The sequence below is a fragment of the Pan troglodytes genome, chromosome 12 (genome assembly GCF_028858775.2).
Source record: "Pan troglodytes isolate AG18354 chromosome 12, NHGRI_mPanTro3-v2.0_pri, whole genome shotgun sequence".
In the NCBI taxonomy this organism is placed as follows: domain Eukaryota; kingdom Metazoa; phylum Chordata; class Mammalia; order Primates; family Hominidae; genus Pan; species Pan troglodytes.
The window spans coordinates 15701222-15725276 of record NC_072410.2 but is presented as its reverse complement, the minus strand read 5'-3'; the positions used below and the strand labels follow the sequence as shown (position 1 = coordinate 15725276).

The following is a 24055-nucleotide window of genomic DNA, read 5'->3' as shown; positions in this document are numbered from 1 at the left end:
TCCATCTTTTGGCTATCCTCCCTTGGTAATTTGAATCTCCCGGCTTTATTTATTTATTTTTTTGAGACGGAGTCTCGTTCTGTCGCCCAGGCTGGAGTGCAGTGGCATGATCTCGGCTCACTGCAAGCTCTGCCTCCCGGGTTCATGCCATATTCCTGCCTCAGCCTCCCGAGTAGCTGTGACTACAAGCGCCCGCCACAACGCCCGGCTAATTTTTTTTTTTTGATTTTTAGTAGAGACGGGGTTTCACCGTGTTAGCCAGGATGGTCTCAATCTCCTGACCTCATGATCCGTCCGCTTAGGCCTCCCAAAGTGCTGGGATTACAGGCGTGAGCCACCGCACTCGGCCTCTCCTGGCTTTTAATGACCACTCTTTAACTACAAGTATTTTATCTCTAGCTTAGCTCTCTCCCCTTAACTCCAGATTTGCATAGCATTCTAACATCTTTACTTGGACTGGTATTTAAACTTACTTCTAAAACTGAACATCCCAATCTGCCCCAATCACCCATTATAGACAACTGGGAGTCATTCTAAACTCTTCAACTTCCCTTACCCTAATCTAATAGGGCACTAAATTCAGGGATCATTGGCACATTACATACTTCTAAGTCTTCATTTCCTGATTCTTATATGGGAATAAAAGAGCTATCCTATAATGTTACTGTGAGGAATAAATGGATAAGATAAAGTCCTAACTCCTCTGCATATCAATCATACTAGTGTGTTTATGATCAGGCTCCTACCTCTCCAGGAACTTCCTAGTACTATATATCAACCTACAAGCACCTGCTCTTCCTTCTTCCTAGAATACCTTTCTTCCTGTGTAAAATTTCTCATTCTTCAAGACTTGGCTGAAAACCCTATTCTACGCTGCTTTTTTTTTTTTTTTTTTTAAACTCAAAACAGTGTTAAGTTCCTATGCTGTTAGTACTGTATCTTGTCCACACCTCAAACAACAGTGAGATCTTTGAGCACATGGTCTGTACCTCAACCACTTTTCTATCACCAGGGTCTAGAATAGTTGGGCATTTAAATAAAATTTGCTAAATGAATGAAAAACCCAAAATAAATCAGGAAGCCATTTATAAATCACACCAATCTTGCTTGGGTTAAACAATAGAAAGTAACACTTTTGAAAGAGAAGGCAAACAGGTGTTAGAGGGGCAAGAATGTGAGCTCGAGGAAAAGACAGCTACGAACTGTGTTTTTAACAACTCATTATTTGGCTACTATATTTCCCAATCTATTCTAACACTAACAAGAATCTGTCTAATTAATTGTGACAACATCTGCAAAAGCATAGTTACCTATTTTTTCTTCCAACTCTTTTACTGAAGACAGAGGATCATTTTTTACAGAAGGTGATTTCGCTAAGGAATCCTAGATTTTACAGGGGAAAAAAAAACACAAAACAAAACAAAAACCAGAATCAGAATTCATTTTCCATAATGAACTGGCCATCATGTTAAGCATAAGAAAATCACTATCAAAGAGAATTCCTACAGAAACCAATTTGGTCAACAGATTTTCCCTTGTTAGACCAGAAAATTAATACTGACCTTACTATGCATATGGCATTTACTATTAAAAAAAAAAAAGTAGTAACCAAGGCCAAGATAAACAACCTGATACATTAAATACATGTGTAATAAGGAAAAGATTAAATGATTTTTAATCTTTAATTTTTAAAGAAAACCCTAAAATTTTAGCAATACCACCACAGCTCTTACTTAAAAGTGCTCTTTACAAAAAATAACTAAGCATATCACACGAGAATGAAACTCAAGTTTTTTCATGTTTAGTTGTTTTGCTAGTGACTAATAAACTTCTGATCAAGACATTTAAACCCCTAATCATTTAATCTTCTATAAACTCAAGATTTTAAAAGTATCTAAAACTCCCCAAAAATAAATGTAATAAACTGGACATACAACATGGAAATGTCTAATGCACTTTTCAGAAAGTTGCCACTTGAGCTTAAATGGTAAAAATTTACTTTTGACGTCAAGGTGTAAAAATGTTTAACGTATATAGAGTTGAACTAAGAATTTATTTGAGACAATAGAATTCAAATGAATGGTACCTTTACTAGTATCAACTCTGCTCTCCTATCTCGTAATTCTGATTCTTTTTGTTCTTGTAGTGGCTTTAGGTTTTCATGTTCCTTTATAAAACATTTTTCTTTTTCATTATGGATTTCACTTTTGCTACATGTTTGAGATACTTCTTCAACTTGAATTAAAAGATTCTGATTTTCAAGCCTTGTTTTTTCATTAGCATTCTTCATTTCTAGAAGATCAGACTGCAGGGCCTCTTTTTCTGACTGTATTTCTTCTAACTCTTTCCTTAAGAGAACTTTCTCTTGCTCATAGTCTCTCAATAAAGACTTAAGTTCTTCACACTGAACTACACTCTCTTCTTGAAGGCACTTAATCTCTTTTTCTAACTCTAATATTTTTTCATCACGCTGAAAAGCCAGGTTGCATTTTTCCTCATTTATTTTTGCCAAGGATTCACCGACTGCCTGTAGGACATTAACAACATCTTTCTCTTCACTGTCTTCTGAAACTTCTGACCCCATTTCTTTAAGAAAACCATACAACTGAGTTTTAACAAATAACTTCTGAACTTGCTCATTTTCAAGCAGTTTATTTAAATTATCTTGCTCTTCAACCATTAACTGAAGTTTCTTTTCTAATTCAGTAATATGTTCTTTAAGGATAACATCTTCTTTTTGAGACAAAAAACCCTCCAAATCCCTACTCAACTGTTTTTTTTCTGAACTGAGTTTATTGTTTTCCTCATAAAGAGACTTCACTTCAGCTGACAATACTTGTTTGTCTTCAGAGAGAACTTTCATTTGAACCATAAGTTTTTCTAGTTTTTGGTCATTTTGATCCTTTTCTTTTAAAGTCTCCTCTAGTCCTCCTGTTAATTCATTTACCTTTTGTTCTAGTTCACTGTTGTACTGGGTTGTTTGCTCTACTTTCTTCCCAAGTTCAAGAATCAATCTTTCTTCCCTTTCACATTTCTTACGGAAATTATCCATTTCTTCATGGGAATTTTTCAGTTTATTTATAAAATCATCTTTTTCCTCAGTAAGAGAATTTATCTTTCCTTCTAATTCTTTTAACATGGTATCTCTTTGACTGAGACTAAGTAAGTATACTCCATTCTTTTCTTGAAGGTTCTTTATGGTATTTTCAAGTTCTGGTACCAATTCTTGTTGAGATAGTAACTTTTCATTTTCTCCCTGGAGGCGTTTCACAGTTTCGAGAAGGGCATCTTTTTCAGTAAAAGCAGTTCTGAGCTTCTGCTGCAGTTCATGAACATCAGATGCTTGCTGTTGCTTCATTGATTCAAACTCTTGACTTATTTTTCCAGCAGATTCCCCCAGTTCTGTTTGTAAAATTTCCATAATCTCTCGTAAACTCTCATAATTTAAAATTGCTTCTTGCTTTTCTTGCTGTAGGTTTTCACACTGTTCCTTAAGACCCTGTATTTCAAACATTAATGTTAATTTTTCTTTTTCTGAATCTGACAAAAATGTCTCATTTAGTTCTGATATTTCTTTTTGATGTTGTTCCTTAAGACTCCGTACTTCTTTGTTATGCTGTTCTACAGTATAGCAAAACTGTTTATTTAAACCTGCTAGCTCAGATTTTAATTTTTCAATTACACAGCCCTGTTCTTCTTTAGCTAGTAATAATTCATTAATTTTAAACTCTAAGTCTTCCCGTTCATGAAAAAACTCATCCTTTATATGTTGAGCATCCATTTCAAGTTTTAACTTAAGATTATTCATATAAGTTACCTCATCTTTTAAGATACTGTGTTGAGATTCAAGTTCTTTTAAGGTATCTTCTAAGTGTTTGACTTTTTCATTTACTACTTGTTCTACAAATGTATTTTCTTGCAAGAGAATAGAACATATCTGATTGTCTTGGTTTGCATTTGAGGTGGCTTTCCTTAAATTTTCTAACTCACATTCATACTTCTTCTGGATGTTCTTTTCACTTGCCTCACATTGTTTTACTAAGTTCTCTTTTAGCTCGTTCAACTTATTTATCTCTGCTTCATGTTCCTTAGCTGATGCTTCAATCTGGCACATCAATTCTTTCACCTCTTCTTGGTGTATAGCTTTCAACTGTAAAAGCTCTTCCTGCAAACTATTAATATTTTTTTGGTAATGCTGAGAATTAGCCTCAATGATATTTTGGAGTTGAGTAACTGTTTCCTTCTTTTCATCAGTGGTAGCATCTAATTGCTTTTGCAGATATAAAATTTGCTCCTCAAAGCCTGGCCTAATTTTCTCAATCTCTTCTTGTAGTTTTTTAACATTATCTTCAGAGTTGTTCTGAAATTTAAGTTGTTCTGAAAGTTCTAATTGCGTATTCATTGCTTCTTCCAGTTGCTTTTGTAAGTTAGCTTTGTCTTCACTGTATTTGGAACGTACTGCCATCAACTCATTTTTCAAATTTTCAATTTCTTTCACATAGTTTATATGTGATTGTTCCAACTCCTTATGTGCATCTCCCATCTTTGTTACAGAATCCTATTACAAAAAATAAGCACACATAAATTATTTAAGTAAGACAAAAGGAGCCTCTGACCTTAGGAAAAATATTAGCCACAAGCTAAGTAGAGAGAAAAGTAAATGAGCAGAAATGTATTTGGAGAAACATGATACTAATATTCCAATAACTCTCCTTAGGTGCTGCCTATCTAAAGTATGACAATATATATGTACAATATTAAATCTATTACTCAAACTAGCCCAGACCTAATAGGCAAGAAATAGGCAAGAAATGCCTCTGAATACCGTAGAACTAAAGAGATAATGGTATTTAGTCGTGTGTGAAAATCAACTTACTTTTTTTCGCTTTTAGTAAAGATGGCATTATAGCTATAAAAAGATAATGCAACAAAAGTAAATGTCACCTCTGTTGCTGTATAGTTAGGTGATTCAGTTATTTTTCCTTTAAAATCTCAATCTCGGTTTCTTTGTTTATATTATAAAATATTAATCAGATTAGATGCTTTTTAAAGTCTTACCTCTAAAATTAATGACTACACTATATGTTAATAAAAAAGAAAAGAACACTAAAATATTGACTTACCTCAACCTCTTGCTTCATTTTTATATTTTCCTTTTTCAGAGAAAGACACCGTTGCTCAGTTTCTGCTTTTTCCAGAAGAAGAGCATCCAGACGTTCAGTTAATGCCTGTTTTAGAACAAGATTTATTTGCCTGGGGTTAAAAAATGGTGGATTGACCACATGCGTAATTATCTCCTGACCTTTTCAAAACACACTGAAGTGAGAATAAGAGATTTTAAAAGGTAGAACACATTGAGCAAAGAGAAAAGGAGAAAAGATATAAGGATAAGAGAAATTTCAACACATCTTTGGAAAACTGAATTACGGAGGAGGATGAACTGAATTAGAAGCAGGAAGAAAGCTATAACCTAAGGACCTGCACAAGGAAACACATGAGAACCTGGCAAATATTCTGCAGAACTGAAATACTCAGAATTGGAGGCAACAGATATTGTGGAGGGAGGTGTCATGTGTGGGGCTCAAAAATTGGTGATTGGTCAACAATCTGAATAGGGACCAGTCAGAGAGTAAGCAAGAAATATCTATGTCCTTCCTCCCTCAGAGACAGGTTATTCTCTGCAGAAATTAAAGAGGAAATTAATGAGATGGAAAAAAAAATCAATAAGCCAAGAGTCAGCTCTTTTAACACAGCTATCAAAATAGACACCTTTTAGTAAAACTGATCAAAAGACAGAAGTTCCAAAAAATAATACAGTGTAAAAGGAAGCACATCTACGTAAGTCGGGGATGGTGGCTCACGCCTGTAATCCTAGCACTTTGGGAGGCAGAGGTGGGCAGATCACTTGAGGTCAGGAGTTCAAGACCAGCCTGGGCAACACGGTGAAACTCTGTCTCTACTAAAAAATACAAAGAAAATTAGCTGGGTGTGGTGGTGGGTGCCTGTAGTCCCAGCTACCCTGGAGGCTAAGGCAGGAGAATTGCTTGAACCCAGGAGGTGGGGGTTGCAGCGAGCCAAGATCACTCCACTGTACTCCAGCCTGGGTGACAGAGCAAGACTATGTGTCAAAAAAAAAAAAGAAAAAGAAAATTATTATGAATAACTATTTGTCAATAATAATGAAAACTCAATGGAAATGGATAACAATTCCTTTAAAAATAAAGCTTTACTGACTCACAAAAAATTTAAGAAGCATAATACTATATTTAAAAATCAAATAGTTAAAAATTGTCCACCAAAGAAAACAGGAGGAATAGATGGTTTTTAAGGTGAGTTCTATCAAATTTTCAAGGGACAGATCATCCCAATTTCATACAAACTCGTTCAGACAAAATAAAAAGCAAGAATAATCCCCAAGTTATTCTATAAAATCAGCATAACTTTAAACCAATATCCAAGTACTTACAGAAAGGAAAAATCAAAGACCCATTTTATGACAAATCTAAATGCAAAAATCCTAAATAAAACATTAGTACACTATCACTATTGCTAATTAACATTGTATTAAATACCCCAGCCTGTAAAATAAAGCTTTAAAAAGACAGGAGGTGGCCAGGAGTGGTGGCTCATGCCTGCAATCCCAACACTTTGGGAGATGCAAGTGGGAGGATCATGTTTGAGCCTAGGTAACAGGCGAGGCTGTGTCTCAAAAATAAATAAAAAAATAAGACATGAGGCATAAAGATTAAAAAAGAAATGGTTTTTCAGATGGTATGACTGTTTATATAAAAAATCTAGAAGAATCCATAGGTAATTAGAAACAACAGAGTTTCACAAAGTAGATATAGGATTAATATACAAAGTCAGTTCCATTTTTGGATACTAGTAGCAAATATTTAGAAAATATAATTACAAAGAAGACAGCATTTACAATGGTATCAAAGAATATCAAGAGTCTAGGAAAAACTTTACCAAAAGATGTGTGAAGGCGTTCCACAGGGGAAATTATAAAACTACAGATTCCACGCAATTCCAATTAATCGCAATGAAGTTTTTCATGGAATATGACAAAATTCTAAACGTATATGGGAAAGTAAAAAACCAAGAATAGCCAGGATACTTTTGAAGAGAACAAAGAGAGGACTTACTCTCCTAGATATCATGATTTACTATAAGGCTATAGAAAAATAATAAAGACAATATAGTATCGGCAAAGGCACAGACAACCAATGGAATAGAAAACAAGTTCAGACAAACGCAAACATATTTTTAACCATAATATTAGATTAATGGAGAAAGACTATTCAATAATTAAGGTTGAAAAAGTTATTGATATTAAAAAAGACTTCATACCATATTATAAACAAATAAACTCCAGATGGATTAAGATTTAAATGTCAAAAACACAGCTTTAAACTCAAGAAACCATAAGCTGGCCGGGTGCAGGTAGCTCATGTCTGTAATCCCAGCATTTTGGGAGGTTGAGGCGGGCGGATCATGAGGTCAGGAGATTGAGACCATCCTGGCTAACATAGTGAAACCCCATCTCTACTAAAAATACAAAAAATTAGTCGGGTGTGGTGGTGGGCACCTGTACTCCCAGCTACTCGGGAGGCTGAGGCAGAAGAATGGCGTGAACCCGGGAGATGGAGCTTGCAATAAGCCAGGATTGCCCCATTGCACTCCAGCCTGGGTGACAGAGTGAGACTCTGTCTCAAAAAATAAATAAATAAATAAATAAAAAAGAAACCATAAGCTGGGAGAAGATATTTACTACACAAACAACAAAAATAACAACAAATATGTATTTTAAAAAATTCTACAAACCAATAAGAAACCCACTGGCCCATTAAGAAAATGGATGTTGGCCGGGTGTGGTGGCTGATGCCTGTAATCCCAGCACTTTGGGAGGCTGAGGTGGGCGGGTCACGAGGTCAGGAGATCAAGACTGTGTTGGCCAACATGGTGAAATCCTGTCTCTATTAAAATACAAAAAATTAGCTGGGCGTGGTGGCATGTGCCTGTAATCCCAGCTATTTGGGAGGCTGGGACAGAGGAATCGCTTGAACCTGGAAGGCAGAGGTTGCAGTGAGCTGAGATCATGCCACTGCACTCCAGCCTGGCGACAGAGCAAGACTCCATCTTAAAAAAAAAAAAAAAAGAAGAAAATGGATGTTATAGACAAAAAGAATACTCTCAATCCAGACCACATGATCTATCATTTCACACCTATTTGATTGGCAAAAATAAAAATGTATGACAATACCTAGTGCTGGAGAGGATATGGTTCCATAGCATTCCTTGTATATTGCTGGCAGAAGTTATTTCAAATACTTAATAGTGGTTTGGCACTATCTCCTGAGGTTGAACCTTCATGTAACTTTTGATGCAAAGATTCCACCCGTTTACTTATTAAGAATCCTTTGCACATTTATAAAGGAGACGTACAGCGCATAAATCTTGGCACAACCCCAACATCCATTAACAGTCTAGTTCATGCTGAACCAGCCTCTGTTTGAATCTCATGATCAGAGGTGACTGTATTCTGGGCAGTATGCAGCAGATTTATATGCTCTAGTTATTACAAAGTGCTACCCAAGACTGAGTGAAAATTGTCTCCCTGAGATTTTTATTGAGGGAACCTAGTTTTCCTCCTTGTCATTCATAAACTATTCTATTAACAGTCTAGTTCATGAGTGAACTGTTATTGTAATACAGTGTCATACTCTATAGCAGCATGGTGGCATGCAATGATACAGATGAGCTTTAGAAAAATATTAAGTGCAAAAAGTCCTAATACATTACAAACAACATGATACCCTTTTAGTGAAGTTAAAAACTAAAATGAAAAAAATTATAAAATGATACTTATAAATGCAATAAAACTTTATAAAAGGAAAAGGAATGATGAACATGGGACTTAGGATTATGGTTTCCTGGGGTGTGGGAAACTGGGGGGGTGGAGTAGCAAGGGGGTGAGGATTACACCGTAAGATGTCCTATTATTTTAAAGATCCTAGCTTTTGGGGGGGTTCACATATGATTATATCACAAATAATTAAATTGGAAGGAAATGGAGACAATGCAAAGGAGGCAGAAGTAAAGTCCAAGACAGCATAAATTTATTGGCTCAGAAAGATTATAGAACTTGTTGAATCTTTAAATAAGATGAAAAAAGAATATTCATATATCAAGAATGAGCTCTTTGAAACGAAATATTTAACATCAAATAGAAATTTTAATACAATGATGGAAAAATTAAAAGTGAATGACATTTTTTCTTAGACAAAAGGAAAAACTCTACTGAGAAAAAGGAAAAACTCTATTGCAAATATAAATCTAGATGAGCATTCTAGAAAGTTTTGTGGCATACTCTATAGACTGTCTCCTTCAACTTCCATAATCAACACATTCTTTCTTGCCTGCCTTTTCTACAGACAGTATAAAAGCTAAAACCTAAAACCCCTGATTTTTCAGATCAACAGGATGAGGATGCAGGAGCACAGGGATGAAGAGTGTCTGGGTCCTGATGACATCACTGGAAGACTGCACCAGCCTGAGAACTGCTATGTCTAAACTTCTTAGATGAAATAATACTAATTTAAAAACTTTATTATTTAAGAAAACAAAAACAAAACAGATGTAGAAAAATTCAGAGTTCTATATCAAGTTACAGCTATCATTCAAACATGAGAGTAGAATAAAGGAATATTTAAATACAAGACAATACAAAAATTTACCTACATGTATTTATTCTTAGGAAGATACAGAAGAATGTGCTCTACCAAAATGAGACGGTCAACCCAGAGAGTGAATGACATGTGACCTAGCAAAGAACAGGGGGCCAACAGAAGTAAGCAGTGTAGAGGTTCATAGGATCATCACAAAAAGCCTGCCCACAAGTACAGGAAGACAGAAGCCAGGTACCAGGAATAAAGATAAAACAAAGATTATTTAATCTGTTTGATCATTTGGAAAGTAGAAGGGGTGGTGAAAGACAGCTAGATTTTCATCTGTTGTAACAGGAAGTTTTAGAACTGATAAATCAAGTAACAGCAGTATAGGTGTATTATTTAGAAATACAGAGATAATTTTCAGAAGTTATTGGGTATTATAAGTTATTTAGAATTTAGTATAAAAAATTATGTGCATATGACTTTGGTTAAAACAACCTGAATTTTAAAATTAGTTTTTTCACATTATATATAAGTATTGCAATATAAACTTCTGATTGGTAAGTATCGGAAGTCTAAATAAATTAATTTTAGGAGATCTATATATACAGGCTAAATGCAAACAACTATTAAAAAAAAAAAACCTTAAAAACGAGAAGCACAGAATGGACAGAATTTCTTAGGAAATACAAATTTGATTTCAGCTTAAAAGAGAAATTATTAACAGTGATATGGACTAGAAATTCAAGTATCTTAACATGAAATCTTTTCATGCTTCTTGCATTTAGAAGCAGCATAAATATTAACTGTAATACTGTGCACCTCAAATTTTGACATGAGAAATATGGTTCCTTAGTCCTTCTTTAAAAGTCAAACGTGTGAGGTTTGCAATGAAACTAAGATTGTATTTTAATGCACTAGAAGATGTCTACCAGAAGTTTTAGTCATAATTTAAACTTGTAAGGACATACATTTTAACACGTTATATAAAGAACATAAAAGTTTCTATTAAAAGCTATAGGTTTTTCCAGTGTACTTTCCCAAAAAAGTGATATAACTTAGCAAGAAAGCCTTTTCAGTTTTCCAGAAATGTAGAGAACATATTATTATATTGCTATATGAGTCTTCTAAAATAGAGAACTTACTTGTAGCAGTTGAGTAAGGGATGAACACCTGTTAACATCACTCCCAAAATAATTTTCTTAAATTGTTACCTTCTCAGACTTGAGTGGTCAGGATAACATGTTTTAATATTAAATCAATAACCTGGCCTAGGCAAAGAATTCATGACTAATACCTCAAAAGCAAATGTAACAAAAACAAAAACAAATAAATGGGACCTAATTAAACTTTTTGGTTTAATTGCTTATACCCCAAAAGCTACCGAAATAAAAACTAAACTTTTTAATTAGCTTCTGCACAGCAAAAGAAATAATCAACAGAGTAGAGACCACTCACACAATGGGAGAAAGTATTTGCAAACTACGCATCTGACAAAGGACTAGTATCCAGAATCTACAAGGACTCAACAAATCAGCAACAAAAAACCCCAAATAATCCCATTAAAAAGTGGGCAAAGGACATGAATAGGCATTTCTGAAAAGGATATATAAAAATGGCCAACAAACATATTAAAAAATGCTCAACATCATAATCATCAGGGAAATGCAACTTAAAGCCACAGTGAGATACCACCTTAATCCCAGCTACACAGGAGACTGAGGGAGAACAGCTTGAACCTGGGAAGCAGAGGTTGCGGTGAGCCGAGATTGTGCCACTGCACCCCGGCCTGGGCGACAGAGAGAGACTACGTTTCAAAAAAAGTCAAAAACAACAGATGTTTGCGTGGATGTGGGGAAAAGGGAACACTTATACACCGCTGGTGGGAATGCAAATTAGTACAACTTCTATGGAAAACAGTATGGAGATACCTTAAAGAGCTAAACATAGATCTATTATTCAATCCAGCAATCCAAAATGACTTATAGAATACTACTCAGCCATAAAAAGGAATGAAATAATGTGTTTTTAGGCAACTTGGATGGAGCTAGAGGCCATTATTCTAAGTGAAGTAAAACCAAAAACCATATATATTCCCACTTATAAGTAGGAGCTAAGCGATGAGTATGCAAAGCCATACAGAGTGATATAATGGATGTTAGAGACTCAAAAGAGGGAGGGTGGAAGGGGAGCTAGGGATAAAAAACTACACATTAGGTATAATGTTCACTACTCTGGTGATGGGTGCACTAAAATCTCAGACTTCACCACTATATAATTCATCCATGTAACAAAAAACCTCTTGTACCCCAAAAGCTATTGAAATAAAAAGTTTTCAAAAAATCAATACTCTGAGATCAAGGTTAGGAGAGGGCTTCAAAAGGTGGCTGATTAGAGGCATCTCTTACTTACCTCCTCCACTATGAACCAAAATAGTGAGTAGATAATTACATACATATAGATCATCCCAGAGAGAACACAAATTCAACAGAGAAGTGACGGAAAACACCTTAAGGTGATATAGTTTGGAAATTTGTCCCCACCCAAATCTCATGTTGAAATGTAATCCCCAATGTTGGCAGTGGGGTCTGGTGGGAGGTGTTTGGATCATGGCGGTGGATTCCTCATGAATGGCTTGGGCCATTCCCTTGGTGAAAAGTGAGCTCTCACTCTGAGTTCACAAGATTTGGTTGTTTAAAGTGTGTGGCACCTCTTCCCACAGTGCTCTCTCACTTGCTCCTGCTTTCGCCATGTGACGTGCCTGCTTCCCCTTTGCCTTCTGCCATAAAAGCTCCTGGAGGCCTCCCTAGAAGTCAAGCAGATGTCAAAACTATGCTTCCTGAACAGCCTGCAGAACGATGAACCAATTAAACCTCTTTTCTTATTAATTACCCAGTCTCAGGTCTCCATCCCTCCCGTCTCCCTCCCTCCCTCCTTCCTTCCATCCTTCCATTTTTCCCATAGACCTCTGGTATTTCTTCATAGCAATGCAAAAATGGCCTAAAACATAAGGAAAGAGAAGGAAGCAAGGCAGCCTGCTCAGCTACAGTTGGCTGGGAGAAGAGAGAAATTCCCCAATGCTCAGAAAGGCTAAGTGAGAGACTCTCAGCTGTCCACATTCCTGTTGCAGACTTCTACAATCCTAGCCATAGAAGGGTCCCTTGACCCCTGTGGGTCCCAAGACTCACAAAGGGAGTTTCCTGAAAGCTGCATGAAGGCATTGCTCCAGAGAGCTCACTCTGTCCCCACAAGCCCCTGAGTTTTGAAAAGTGGCAGCACAGTGCCATGGCCTCCACTCCACTGGATTATGTCTTGCCCGGCAACCTGGGCTGAGGTGGCAGCACGGGTGGCAATCTTGCCCCTTCTAACCATGCAGAGGGGTGGCTGAGCATTCTCATGAACCCTGAGGACAAATTCCACTGCCTGCAGCTGCTGTAGCTAAAGACCGCTGTGGGCCGACGCACAGGTGATGCTGCCTACCTATGGCTGCTCCCAGGGGAAGCAACTTCACTCTCCTCAGTAGCAGCGACACAACATGCTGCTGTCTCCACCTGAACATTCTGCTGGTGGCCTGGGACACTCACCCCACCCTTATAAACCACAGCCGGCATCTTTACGCACCACCGAGGAACCTAAGGGCACACAGCCTGTCCTGGCTCCAGCCCCTACCAGTACCTGAGAGCAATGTCCAGGGGACTAGGTATTGTCCAGCCCAGTCCATTACCAGTGGCACCTGCGCACTCAACCTGGGGCCTGAGATAGGGCCCACTTAACCTGCTGCTACCACCACAGCTGGCACTCATTGCCATGCACCACCTGTGGATATGGAGACTGGCCCAATCAACAAATCACAGTCACTGCCAAAACCAATGCTGATCAGTTAGGACCCAGAGGGTTGTCCCACCACTGCTGTTGCCATTTCCCATGCTACATCCACTGCCCAGGGGCTCAAGAACCCACCCAACAGCCTGGCCCACTGCTGCCATTCCCAGCACCTGATCAAGCTACCTGGAGGCTCAAGAATTGGCCTGCTAACACTGGTGCCAGCAGACACACTCTGGGGCCCAGGGACAGGCATGCTCAATCCACAACTACCACCACTGCGACCTGAAGACTGGCATACTTGGCATTCCAGGCCCCAGCAAAACTTTACCACAGCCTCCACTAACAACTGCACCCTAAGTCACTGATGAAATCACAGACACCACTGATGCTGTTTACAGCCAAATAAGTCATACTGATCCTACGCTATTGCACCCACCTAGAATCAAAGCCACTGTGCTCTACCCAAGCAATACTAAAGATACATCTTCAGGAAAAAGTTCTTCCCTACAAAAGTAAATTAAAAAAACTGGAAAAAGTGACTATTACACCAGATGCACAGATATCAAGGTAAAGGACATAGAAAACATTAAAAAGCATGGAAATATGACATCTCCAAAGGAACACAATAATTCTCTAGCAACAGATCTCAATCTAAAAGAAATTCATAAGATCCTGGAAAAAGAATTCAAAATTTTGATACTAAAGGAGCTCAGTGAGATACAAAAAGTTTCCAAAAAACAATACAAAGAAATCAGAAAAACAATTCAGGATATGAATGACAAATTTACCAGAGAATAGATATCAGAAAAAAAGAACCACATAGAAATTCTAGAACTGAAGAATTCATAGAATAAAAAACAAAATACATTCAAAAGCTGCAACAATGGACTAGATCAAGCAAAAGAATGTCAGAACTTAAAGACAGGTCTTTTTTTTCTGATATAGTCAAAAAAAAAAAAAATAAGGGTAAAAGAATTTTTAAAAATGAGCAAAGTCGGCCAGATGCAGTGGCTCATGCCTGTAATCCCAGCACTTTGGGAGGCCAAGGCAGGTGGATCATCTGAGGTCATGAGTTCAAGACCAGCCTGGCCAACATGGTGAAACCCTGTCTCTATTAAATTACAGAAATTAGCTGGGCGTGGTGATGGGCATCTGTAATCCCAGCTACTCACGAGCTTGAGGCAGGAGAATCGCTTGAACCCAGGAGGTAGAGGTTGCAGTGAGCCGAGATCACGTCATTGCACTCCAGCCTGGGCGACAGAGCAAGACTCTGTCTCAAAAAAAAAAAAAAAAAAAAAAAAAGAAGCGAAGTCTTTGTGACATATGCAACTCCATAAAGTGACCAAATATTTATTTATTTTATTTTTTATTTTTTGAGACTGAGTCTCACTCTGCCCCCCAGGCTGGAGTGCAGTGGCACGATCTCGGCTCACTGCAAGCTCTGCCTCCCGGGTTCACGCCATTCTCCTGCCTCAGCCTCCCGAGTAGCTGGGACTACAGGCGCCTGCCACCACACCCAGCTAATTTTTTTGTATTTTTTAGTAGAGACGGGGTTTCACTGTGTTAGCCGGGGTGGTCTCGATCTCCTGACCTCATGATCTGCCCGCCTCGGCCTCCCAAAGTGCTGGGATTACAGGCGTGAGCCACTGCGCCCGGCCTCCAAATATTTATTTGAATTACTGGGGTATCTCAAAGCAAAGAGAGAACAAAAGGATTAGAAAACCTATTTAGTGGCCGGGTGCGGTGGCTCACGCCTGTAATCCCAGCACTTTGGGAGGCCGAGGCGGGCGGATCACGAGGTCAGGAGATCAAGACCATCCTGGCTAACAGGGTGAAACCCCGTCTCTACTAAAATACAAAAAAAAATTAGCTGGGGGCGGTGGTGGGTGCCTGTAGTCCCAGCTACTTGGGAGGCTGAGGCAGGAGAAGGGTGTGAACCCGGGAGGCGGAGCTTGCAGTGAGCCGAGATAGGCCACTGCAGTCCGGCCTGGGCGAACGAGCAAGACTCTGTCTCAAAAAAAAAAAAGAAAAAAAAAAAGAAAACCTATTTAGTGGCCAGGCACAGTGGCTCATGCTTGTAATCCCAGAACTTTGGGAAGCTGAGGCAGGTGGATCACCTGAGGTCCTGAGCTCAAGACCAGCCTGGCCAACATGGTGAAACCTCGTCTCTACTAAAAATACAAAAAATTAGCTGGGCATGGTGGCAGATGGCTGTAATCCCAGCTACTTGGGAGGCTGAGGCAGGATCACTTGAACCCAGGAGGTGGAGGGTGCAGTGAGCCGAGATTGCGCCACTGCACTCCAGCCTGGGCCACAAGAGTGAAACTATGCCTCGAAAACAAAACAAAACCAAAAAATACCAGGAAACCTATTTAGTGAAATAGTGAAATAATACATGAAAACTCACCAAGTCTAGCAAGAGAGGTAGATATCCAGATATAGGAGGCCCAGGTATCCCCAAACAAATACAATGCAAAAAGGTATTCTCCATGGCATATTTATAGTCCACTGCCATAAATCAAAGACAAAGAGAATTCTAAAAACAGCAAAGAGGAAAAAAAAAATTCAGCAAAGAGAAAAGCATCTAGTCACCTATAAAGGAACCCCCATCAGACTTACAGCAGGTTTCTCAGTAGGAAGCTTACAGACCCAGAGAAAAGAGAAGAGAAAAGAGAATAATATATTCATTGGAGATAAGAGAATGATATATTCAAAATGCTGAAGGAAAAACTCCCAGCCAAAGTGTATTAGTCTGATCTTGCACTGCTGTAAAGAACTATCTGAGCCTGGGTAATTTATAAAGAAAAGAGATTAAATTGGCTCATGGTTCTTCAAGCTGCATAGGAAGCATGGCTGGGGAGGCCTCAGGAAACTTACAATCATGGCAGAAAGCAAAGAGGAAGGAGGCACATCTTACAGGGTCAGAGCAGGAGGAAGAGAGTGAAGGCGAAAATGCTACACACTTTTAAACAACCACATCTCGTGAGAAGTCACTCACTATCATGAGAAAAGCAAGGAGGAAGTTCATGTTCATCCCCATGATCCAGTCACTTCCCACTAGGCCTCGCCTCCAACACTGAAGATTACAATTTGACATGAAATTTGGGCAGGGACACAAATCCAAACCATATCACAAAGATACTATAATCGGCAAAATTATCCTTCATAAATGAAGGAGAAATAAAGTCTTCTCCAGACAAGCAAAAGCTGAGGGAATTCATTATCACTAGACCAGACCTACAAGAAATGTTCAAGAAGTCCTAAACCTGAAAGTGAAAGGATGACATTTATGATCATAAAAACACACACAAATAGAAAACTCAGTGGTAAAGCAACACACAAATAAGGAAGAGAAAGGACTCAAATGGTACTACCATAAAAAGACAGCAAACCAGTATAACAAACAATAAGAGAAAGGAACAAAGAATATATAAAGCAACCAGAAAACCATTAATATGACAGAAAAAAGGCTCACATATAATTAATAACTGCATGTAAATGGAGTTAAGCTCTCCTCTTAAAAGATACAGGCTGGCTAAAAGGATAAAAAACATAATCCGACTACGTGCTGCCCACAAAAAATGCACTTTCCCTGTAAAGAGACATACAGACTGAAAGTTAAAGCATGGAAAAAGATATTCCATGCAAATAGAAACCAAATGAGCAGAGAGAACAAAAGGATTAGAAAATCTATTTAGTGGCCAGGCACGGTGGCTCATGCTTGTAATCCCAGCACTTTGGGAAGCTGAGACGGGTGGATCACCTGAGGTCAGGAGCTCAAGACCAGCCTGGCCAACATGGTGAAACCCCGTCTCTACCAAAAATACAAAAAATTAGCTGGGCATGGTGGCAGACAGCTGTAATCCTAGCTACTTGGGAGGCTAAGGCAGGATCACTTGAACCCAGGAGGCAGAGATTGCAGTGAGCCGAGATTGCGCCACTGCACTCCAGCCTGGCAGCGGCGTGATCTCCGCTCACTACAACCTCTGCATTCCGGGTTCAAGCGATTCTTCTGCCTCAGGCTCCTGAGTAGCTATACTTAGATAAAACAGACTTTAAGTCAAAAATAGTAAAAAAAAAAAAAAAAAAAAAAAAAAAAAGACAAAGAAGGTCATTATCTAATGGCAAAGGAATCAAACCAGCAAAAAGATGTAACAATTCTAAACATATATGAACCTGACACTGGAGCACCCAGATTCCTAAAGCAAGTTATTACTAGATCTAGAGAGAGAGAGACTCCAGTGCAATAGTACTGGGCAAACTCACCCCACTCTCAGCATTAGACAGATCATCTAGACAGAAAATTAACAAAGAAACATTGCATTTAAACCGGACTTTAGACCAAATGGACCTAACAGATGTTTATAGAACATTTTATCCAACAGCTGCAGAATACATATTTTTCTCAACAGCACATGAAACATTCATTCTTCAGAAAAGACCATATGTTAGGCCACAAAATCATTCTCAACAAATTTTTAAAAATCAAAATCATATCAAGTATGTTCTCGAACTACAATGGAATATTAGAAATCAGTACCAAGGGGAACTTTGGAAGTGACAGAAATACATGAAAATTAAATAACATGGTCTCAAATGACCATGGGTCAATAAGGAAATTAAAATGAAAATCAAAAAATTTCTTGGAACAAATGAAAATGGAAACTACAACATACCAAAACCTATGTGATACAACAAAAGCAGTGCTTTTGTATCACAAAACCTATGTGATTTTTTGTATCACAAAACCTGTGTGATACAACAAAAGCAGGACATGAATAGGTAAGTTCATGGCAATAAACGCCTACATCCAAAAAGTAAAAAGATTTCAAACAATCTAATGATTTACCTCAATGAACCAGAAAGAACAAGCCAAACCCAAAATTAGCAGAAGGAAACGACTAATAAAGATCAAAGCAGAACTAAATGAAATAGAGACTTTTAAAAAAGGCAGAGGATCAACAAAATGAAAAGCTTGTTCTTCAAAAAGATAAACAAAATTGATAAACTACTAGTTAGGCTAACAACAACAAAAAAGAAGACCTAAATAAAATCAGAAATGAAAAAGGAGACATTACAACCGTTCTAATAGAAATAAATAGACCATCAGAGAATATTATGAACAGCTATGCACTCACAAACTGGAAAACCTAGAGGAAATGGATAAATTTCTGGAAACATACAACCTATCAAAGAAAAATCCAGGAAAAAATAGAAAACCTGAACAAATTAATAATGAGTAGCAAGAACGAATCAGTAATAAAAAGTCTCCCCACAAAGAAAAGCCCAGAACCAGATGGATGCACACTGAATTCTACCAAATGTATAAAGACCTAATACCAATCCTCCTGAAACTACTCCAAAATACTGAAGAGGTGGCAATTTTCCCTAACTCATTCTAGAAAGCTGGTGCTACCCTGATACCAAAACCAGACAAGGACACAGCAAAAAAAAAAAAAAAAAAAAAAAAAAGAAAGCAACAACCAATATCCCTGATGAACACCAATGCAAAAATCCTCAGCAAAATACTAGCAAACCAAATCTAACAGCACATTGAAAAGATAATACACCATGATCAAATGAATTTATTCGAGGGATGCAAGGATCGTTCAATATATGCAAATCAATGTGACATATCACATCAACAGAATAAAGGGCAAAAGTCGTATGTCATCTCACTAGACGCAGAAAAAGGAATTCATAAAATTCAACATCCCTTCAGGATAAAAACTCTTAGCAAACTAGGCACAGAAGGATTATACCTCAAAATAATAAAGGCCACATATGACAAACTCACATTAACATCACACAAAAATGGGGAAAAGCTGAAAATCTTTCCTCTAAGAACTGAAGACAAAGATGCCTACTTTCACCACTACTATTCAACATGGGACTGACAGTCCTAGCCAGAACAATTAGGCAAGAGAAAGAAATAAACGACATCCAAACTGGAAACATGGAAGTTAAACTGTCCCTCTCTACAGATGACAAAAAACTATCAAAAAACTCTTAGAGCTGATAAATTCAGTAAGGTTGCTGGATACAAACTCAACATACAAAAACCAGTAGCATTTCTATATACCAACAATAAAATAGCTAAAAAAGGAAATCAAGAAGGCAACACCTTTTACAGTAGCTCAAACAAAAGCCAAAGAAGTGTAAGATCTCTATAATGAAAACTACAAAAACACAGATGAAAGAAACTGAAGAGAACACAAATAAGCAGGAAGACATTTCATGCTCACAGAATATTGTTAAAATGATCATACTATCCAAACTAATGTACAGTTCAATGAAATCCCTATTAAAATACCAACACCATTTTTCAAAGAAACAGAAAAAAGAATCCTAATGTTTTCATGAAACCAAAAAAAAAAGCCAGAGAAGCTAAAGAAATTCTGAGTTAAAAAATAAAGCGGCGGCATCATTCTACTTGACTTCAAAACATATTACGAGGCTATAGAAACCAAAGCAACAAAGTATTGGTATATAAACAAGCATACAGACCAATGGAACAAAATAGAGAACCCAAAAATAAATCCTCATATTTATAGACAACCGATCTTCGACAATGCCATTAAGAACACACACTGGGCAAACGACACCCTCTTCAACAAATGGTGCCAGGAAATCCAGGTAACTATATGCAGAAGAATGAAAGTGAGTCCCTATCTCTCACCATTTAGTTGATACAAATATCAACAAAAATAGATTAAAGACTTATATGTAAGACCCAAAAGTGTAAAACTAGAAGAAGAAAACACAGGGCAAGTGCATCAAGACATTGGTCTAGGCAAAGATTTTATGGCCAAGATCTCAAAAGCCCAGGCAACAAAAACAGACAAATAGGACTACATTAAACTGAAAGGCATCTTAAATTTTTTTTTTTTTTTTTTTTTTTTTTATGTAAGGGCTCCCTCTGTCACCCAGGCTGGAGTGCAGTAAGTGTGATTATGGCTCACAGCAGCCTCAACCTCCTGGGATCAAGTGATCTTCCTATCTCAGCATCCCAAGAAGATGGGACTACAGGCATGTTCCACCATGTCTGGCTAATTTATATTTTTTTGTAGAAACGGATCTTGCTATGTTTCACAGGCTGGTCTCAAACTGCTCGGCTCAAGTGATCCTCCTGCCATGGCTTCCCTTAATGCTGAGATTATAGGCTAAAAAGCTTCTGCATAGCAAAAGAAACAATCAACAGCATGAAGAAGACAACCTCTTAAATGGGACAAAATATTTGCAATCTACTCATCCAATATGGGACTAATATCCAGAGTATACAAGGAACTCAAACAACACAACATTAAAAAATAACCCCATTAAAAAATAGGCAAGGGACATGAATAGACATTTCTTAAAAGACAAAGAAATGGCCAAGAAGTATATGATAAAATACTCAATATCACTAATCATCAGGGATATGCAAATCAAAATCACAATAAGGAATGGCTATTAAGAAGAAAAAAAGTAACAGATATTGATGACAATGTGGAGAAAGAACTCTTCTACACTGTTGGTGGAAGTGTAGGTAAGTATAGTCACTATACAAAACAGTTGGGGATTTCTCAGGCCAGGAGCGGTGGCTCATGCCTGTAATCCCAACACTTTGGGAGGCCGAGGCTGGCTCCCAAAGTGGTCAGGGGATCAAGACCATCCTGGCTAATATGGTGAAACCCCATCTCTACTAAAAAATACAAAAAATTAGCCAGGCTTGGTGGCCAGCACCTGTAGTCCCAGCTACTCAGGATGCTGAGGCAGAAGAATGGTGTGAACCTGGAAGGCAGAGCTTGCAGTGAGCCAAGATCGTGCCACTGCACTACAGCCTGGGCGACAGAGCAAGACTCCGTCTCAAAAAAAAAGAAAACAGTAGGGGATTTCTCAAACTAAAAATAGAGCTACCATACAATCCAAAAACCCCAATATTGGTAGTCATTGAAAAGAAATCAATATAACAAAGGGATATATGCACTCCTGTGTTTATTGCAGCACTACTCACAATAGCAAATACATGAGATCAACTTAAGTGCCCATCAAAGGATGAATGGATAAATGTGGTATATATACACAATGGAATACTATATGCCCATAAAAAAGAATAAGATCACGCCATTTCCAGGAATATGGATGGAGCTGGAGGTCATTATGTTAAGTAAAATCTAAGACAGGGAAAGATAAATATTTTTCAAAATAGCCAGAAGACTTGAAATGTACCCAACACATATATATGATAAATACCTGGGTGTGGATACTAAATACTCTGATTTAATGATTATATATTCTATGCATTTAACAAAATTTCACATGTACCCCATGAATACGTATAAATATAATGGATCAGGAAAAAAAAAGAAGGAAAAGAAAAAAACCTTAAAGGTAAAGTTGGCTAACTTGGAGAATTTTTTTTTTTTCTTGAGACGGAGTCTCACTCTGTTGCTCAGGCTGTAGTGCAGTGGCACTATCTCAGCTCACTGCAACCTCTGCCTCCTCGGTTCAAGCGATTCTTCTGCCTCAGCTACCGAGTAGCTTGGGCTATAGGCACGTGCCACCATGCCTGGTTAATTTTTGTATTTTGAGTAGAGATGGGGTTTCACCAAGTTGGCCAGGCTGGTCTCCAATTCCTGACCTCAGGTGATCTGTCCGCCTCAGCCTCCCAAAGTGCTGGGATTACAGATGTGAGCCACCGAGCCTGGCTGAAATTTTCTAATCTTGTCTTTAGGAGTAGTTTTGACAGTGGGAGAATACATTGATGAGTGATAAGGAGGAAACAGCAGGTAGATATTTAAATGTTCTTATTCTGAAATGCAATTCTGTAAAAAGTATTATAAGAGTTAACGGATAAAAAACTTTCTAGAGTGTTTTCTAACACTCTAGAGGTTGCAGTGAGCGGAGATCACGCCACTGCACTCCAGCCTGGGCGATAGGGAGAAACCCTATCTCAAGAAAAAAAAAAATCCCCCAGAAATAATACATGGTAGTAATAACAATGATAACTAACAATTATTGGGTACTTATGTGACCAACCCAGTTCTATGTGCAGTAGATATATTACCTTATCAATCCTACATTTCTACATCAATCCTGTTTGTACCTCAATCCTACAAACAGAAAGTATTATTATCGCTGTTCTACAGATGACAAAACTGAATCATAGAGAAAGAATTTAAGAAACTTAGTCAAGGTCACACAGCTGGTCAGTAGATGAACAAGGATTTGAAAGCCTGACTCAGGCAGTCTGGGTGTTATCGACCTTCTTCCTTAATTACCATATAGTTGTACTGTGGCTATCATGGATTAAGAAAACATATAGTGACTAAATATACAAAGACGACTACTGTGAACTCAGTAATACTTAAATGAAACAGTACATCATAAAATGAAATGACACTTGTGCACATCATTCTGGCTTCATACACTGTAACTAAATAAAGAACAAAATGATACTGTGTGACATGCATATGGATTTAAAGACCCCTTGTAATAACTCTCTGGGAGTCCCTCAGTAGTTCACTGCTCACAAGTGGGGAGCCACTGATGAGAAAATAAGATAATACATAACCAGGCTGGGCGCAGTGGCTCACGCCCGTAATCCCAGCACTTCGGGAGGACGAGGCAGGTGGATCACGAGGTCAGGAGATCGAGACCATCCTGGCTAACGTGGTGAAACCCTGTCTCTACTAAAAATACAAAAAATTAGCCAGGCATGGTGGCGGGTGCCTGTAGTCCCAGCTACTCGGGAGGCTGAGGCAGGAGAATGGCGTCAACCCAGGAGGCGGAGCTTGCGGTGAGCCGAGATTGTGCCACTGCACTCCAGCCTGGGCGACAAGGGGAGACTCTGTCTCAAAATAAATAAATAAATAAAAATAAATAAATATATAACCAACGGATATTATGCAAAAGCAGTGAAAATAGTATTTCAGAGCTCTGAGATATAAAAGAAACTTTACAGAAGCTTGGCCTAAGGCGGGGAATGAAAGTGAGGGAATGAAAAAGCATTTGTTAGCATTAAGGGAGTGGAAATAAGAATAAGCAACTCAGATTTTTTTTTTTTTTTTCAAACGGAGTCTTGCTGTGTTGCCCAGGCTGGAGTACAGTGGCTCAATCTCAACTCATTGCAACTTCTGCCTCCTGGGTTCAAGCAATCCTTGTGCCTCAGCCTCCTGAGTAGTTGGGATTTCAGGTGTGGGCAATCACGCCCAGCTAAATGTTGTATTTTTAGTACAGACAGGGTTTCACCATGCTGGCCAGGCTGATCTCAAACTCCTGACCTCAAGTGATCCTCCCACCTTGGCCTCCCAAAGTGCTGGGATTACAGGTGTGAGCCATTGCGTTTGGCCTGCGACTCAGGTTTTTAAACGGGGAATAAAAACAATATTTTGTTATCTGGCAGTATTATATAAGACTAAAAAGAGAAAGAGAACCCAGTGAGGTTTTTATTGAAATAGGTTAAGTATTTGATGTGTTTAACATAAAGCCATAGAAATAGAGAGAAAAAAGATAAACTGGAACAATATCTTAAAGCTATGATAGATCTCTGGTGACTGACACATATAGAGAAT

At 38.2% G+C, this 24055-nt stretch overlaps 1 protein-coding gene across 8 annotated transcripts in view; it reads right to left on the bottom strand.

The window, feature by feature from the left end:
- Positions 1 to 24055, bottom strand: part of GCC2 (GRIP and coiled-coil domain containing 2) — a 62244-nt gene that overhangs the window by 34032 nt on the left and 4157 nt on the right. For all 8 annotated transcript variants that reach the window (XR_008546494.2, XM_054678719.2, XM_024354505.3 and 5 more), the window contains 3 exons: positions 5124 to 5228; positions 2087 to 4558; positions 1311 to 1383 (listed from right to left, as the gene is read on the bottom strand). Coding sequence is in view for 7 of the 8 variants with exons in the window: in XM_054678719.2 (XP_054534694.1) it covers positions 1311 to 1383; positions 2087 to 4558; positions 5124 to 5228 (2650 nt within the window). In the remaining variant the exon portion in view is untranslated. The remainder of the gene's footprint in view (positions 1 to 1310; positions 1384 to 2086; positions 4559 to 5123; positions 5229 to 24055) is intronic.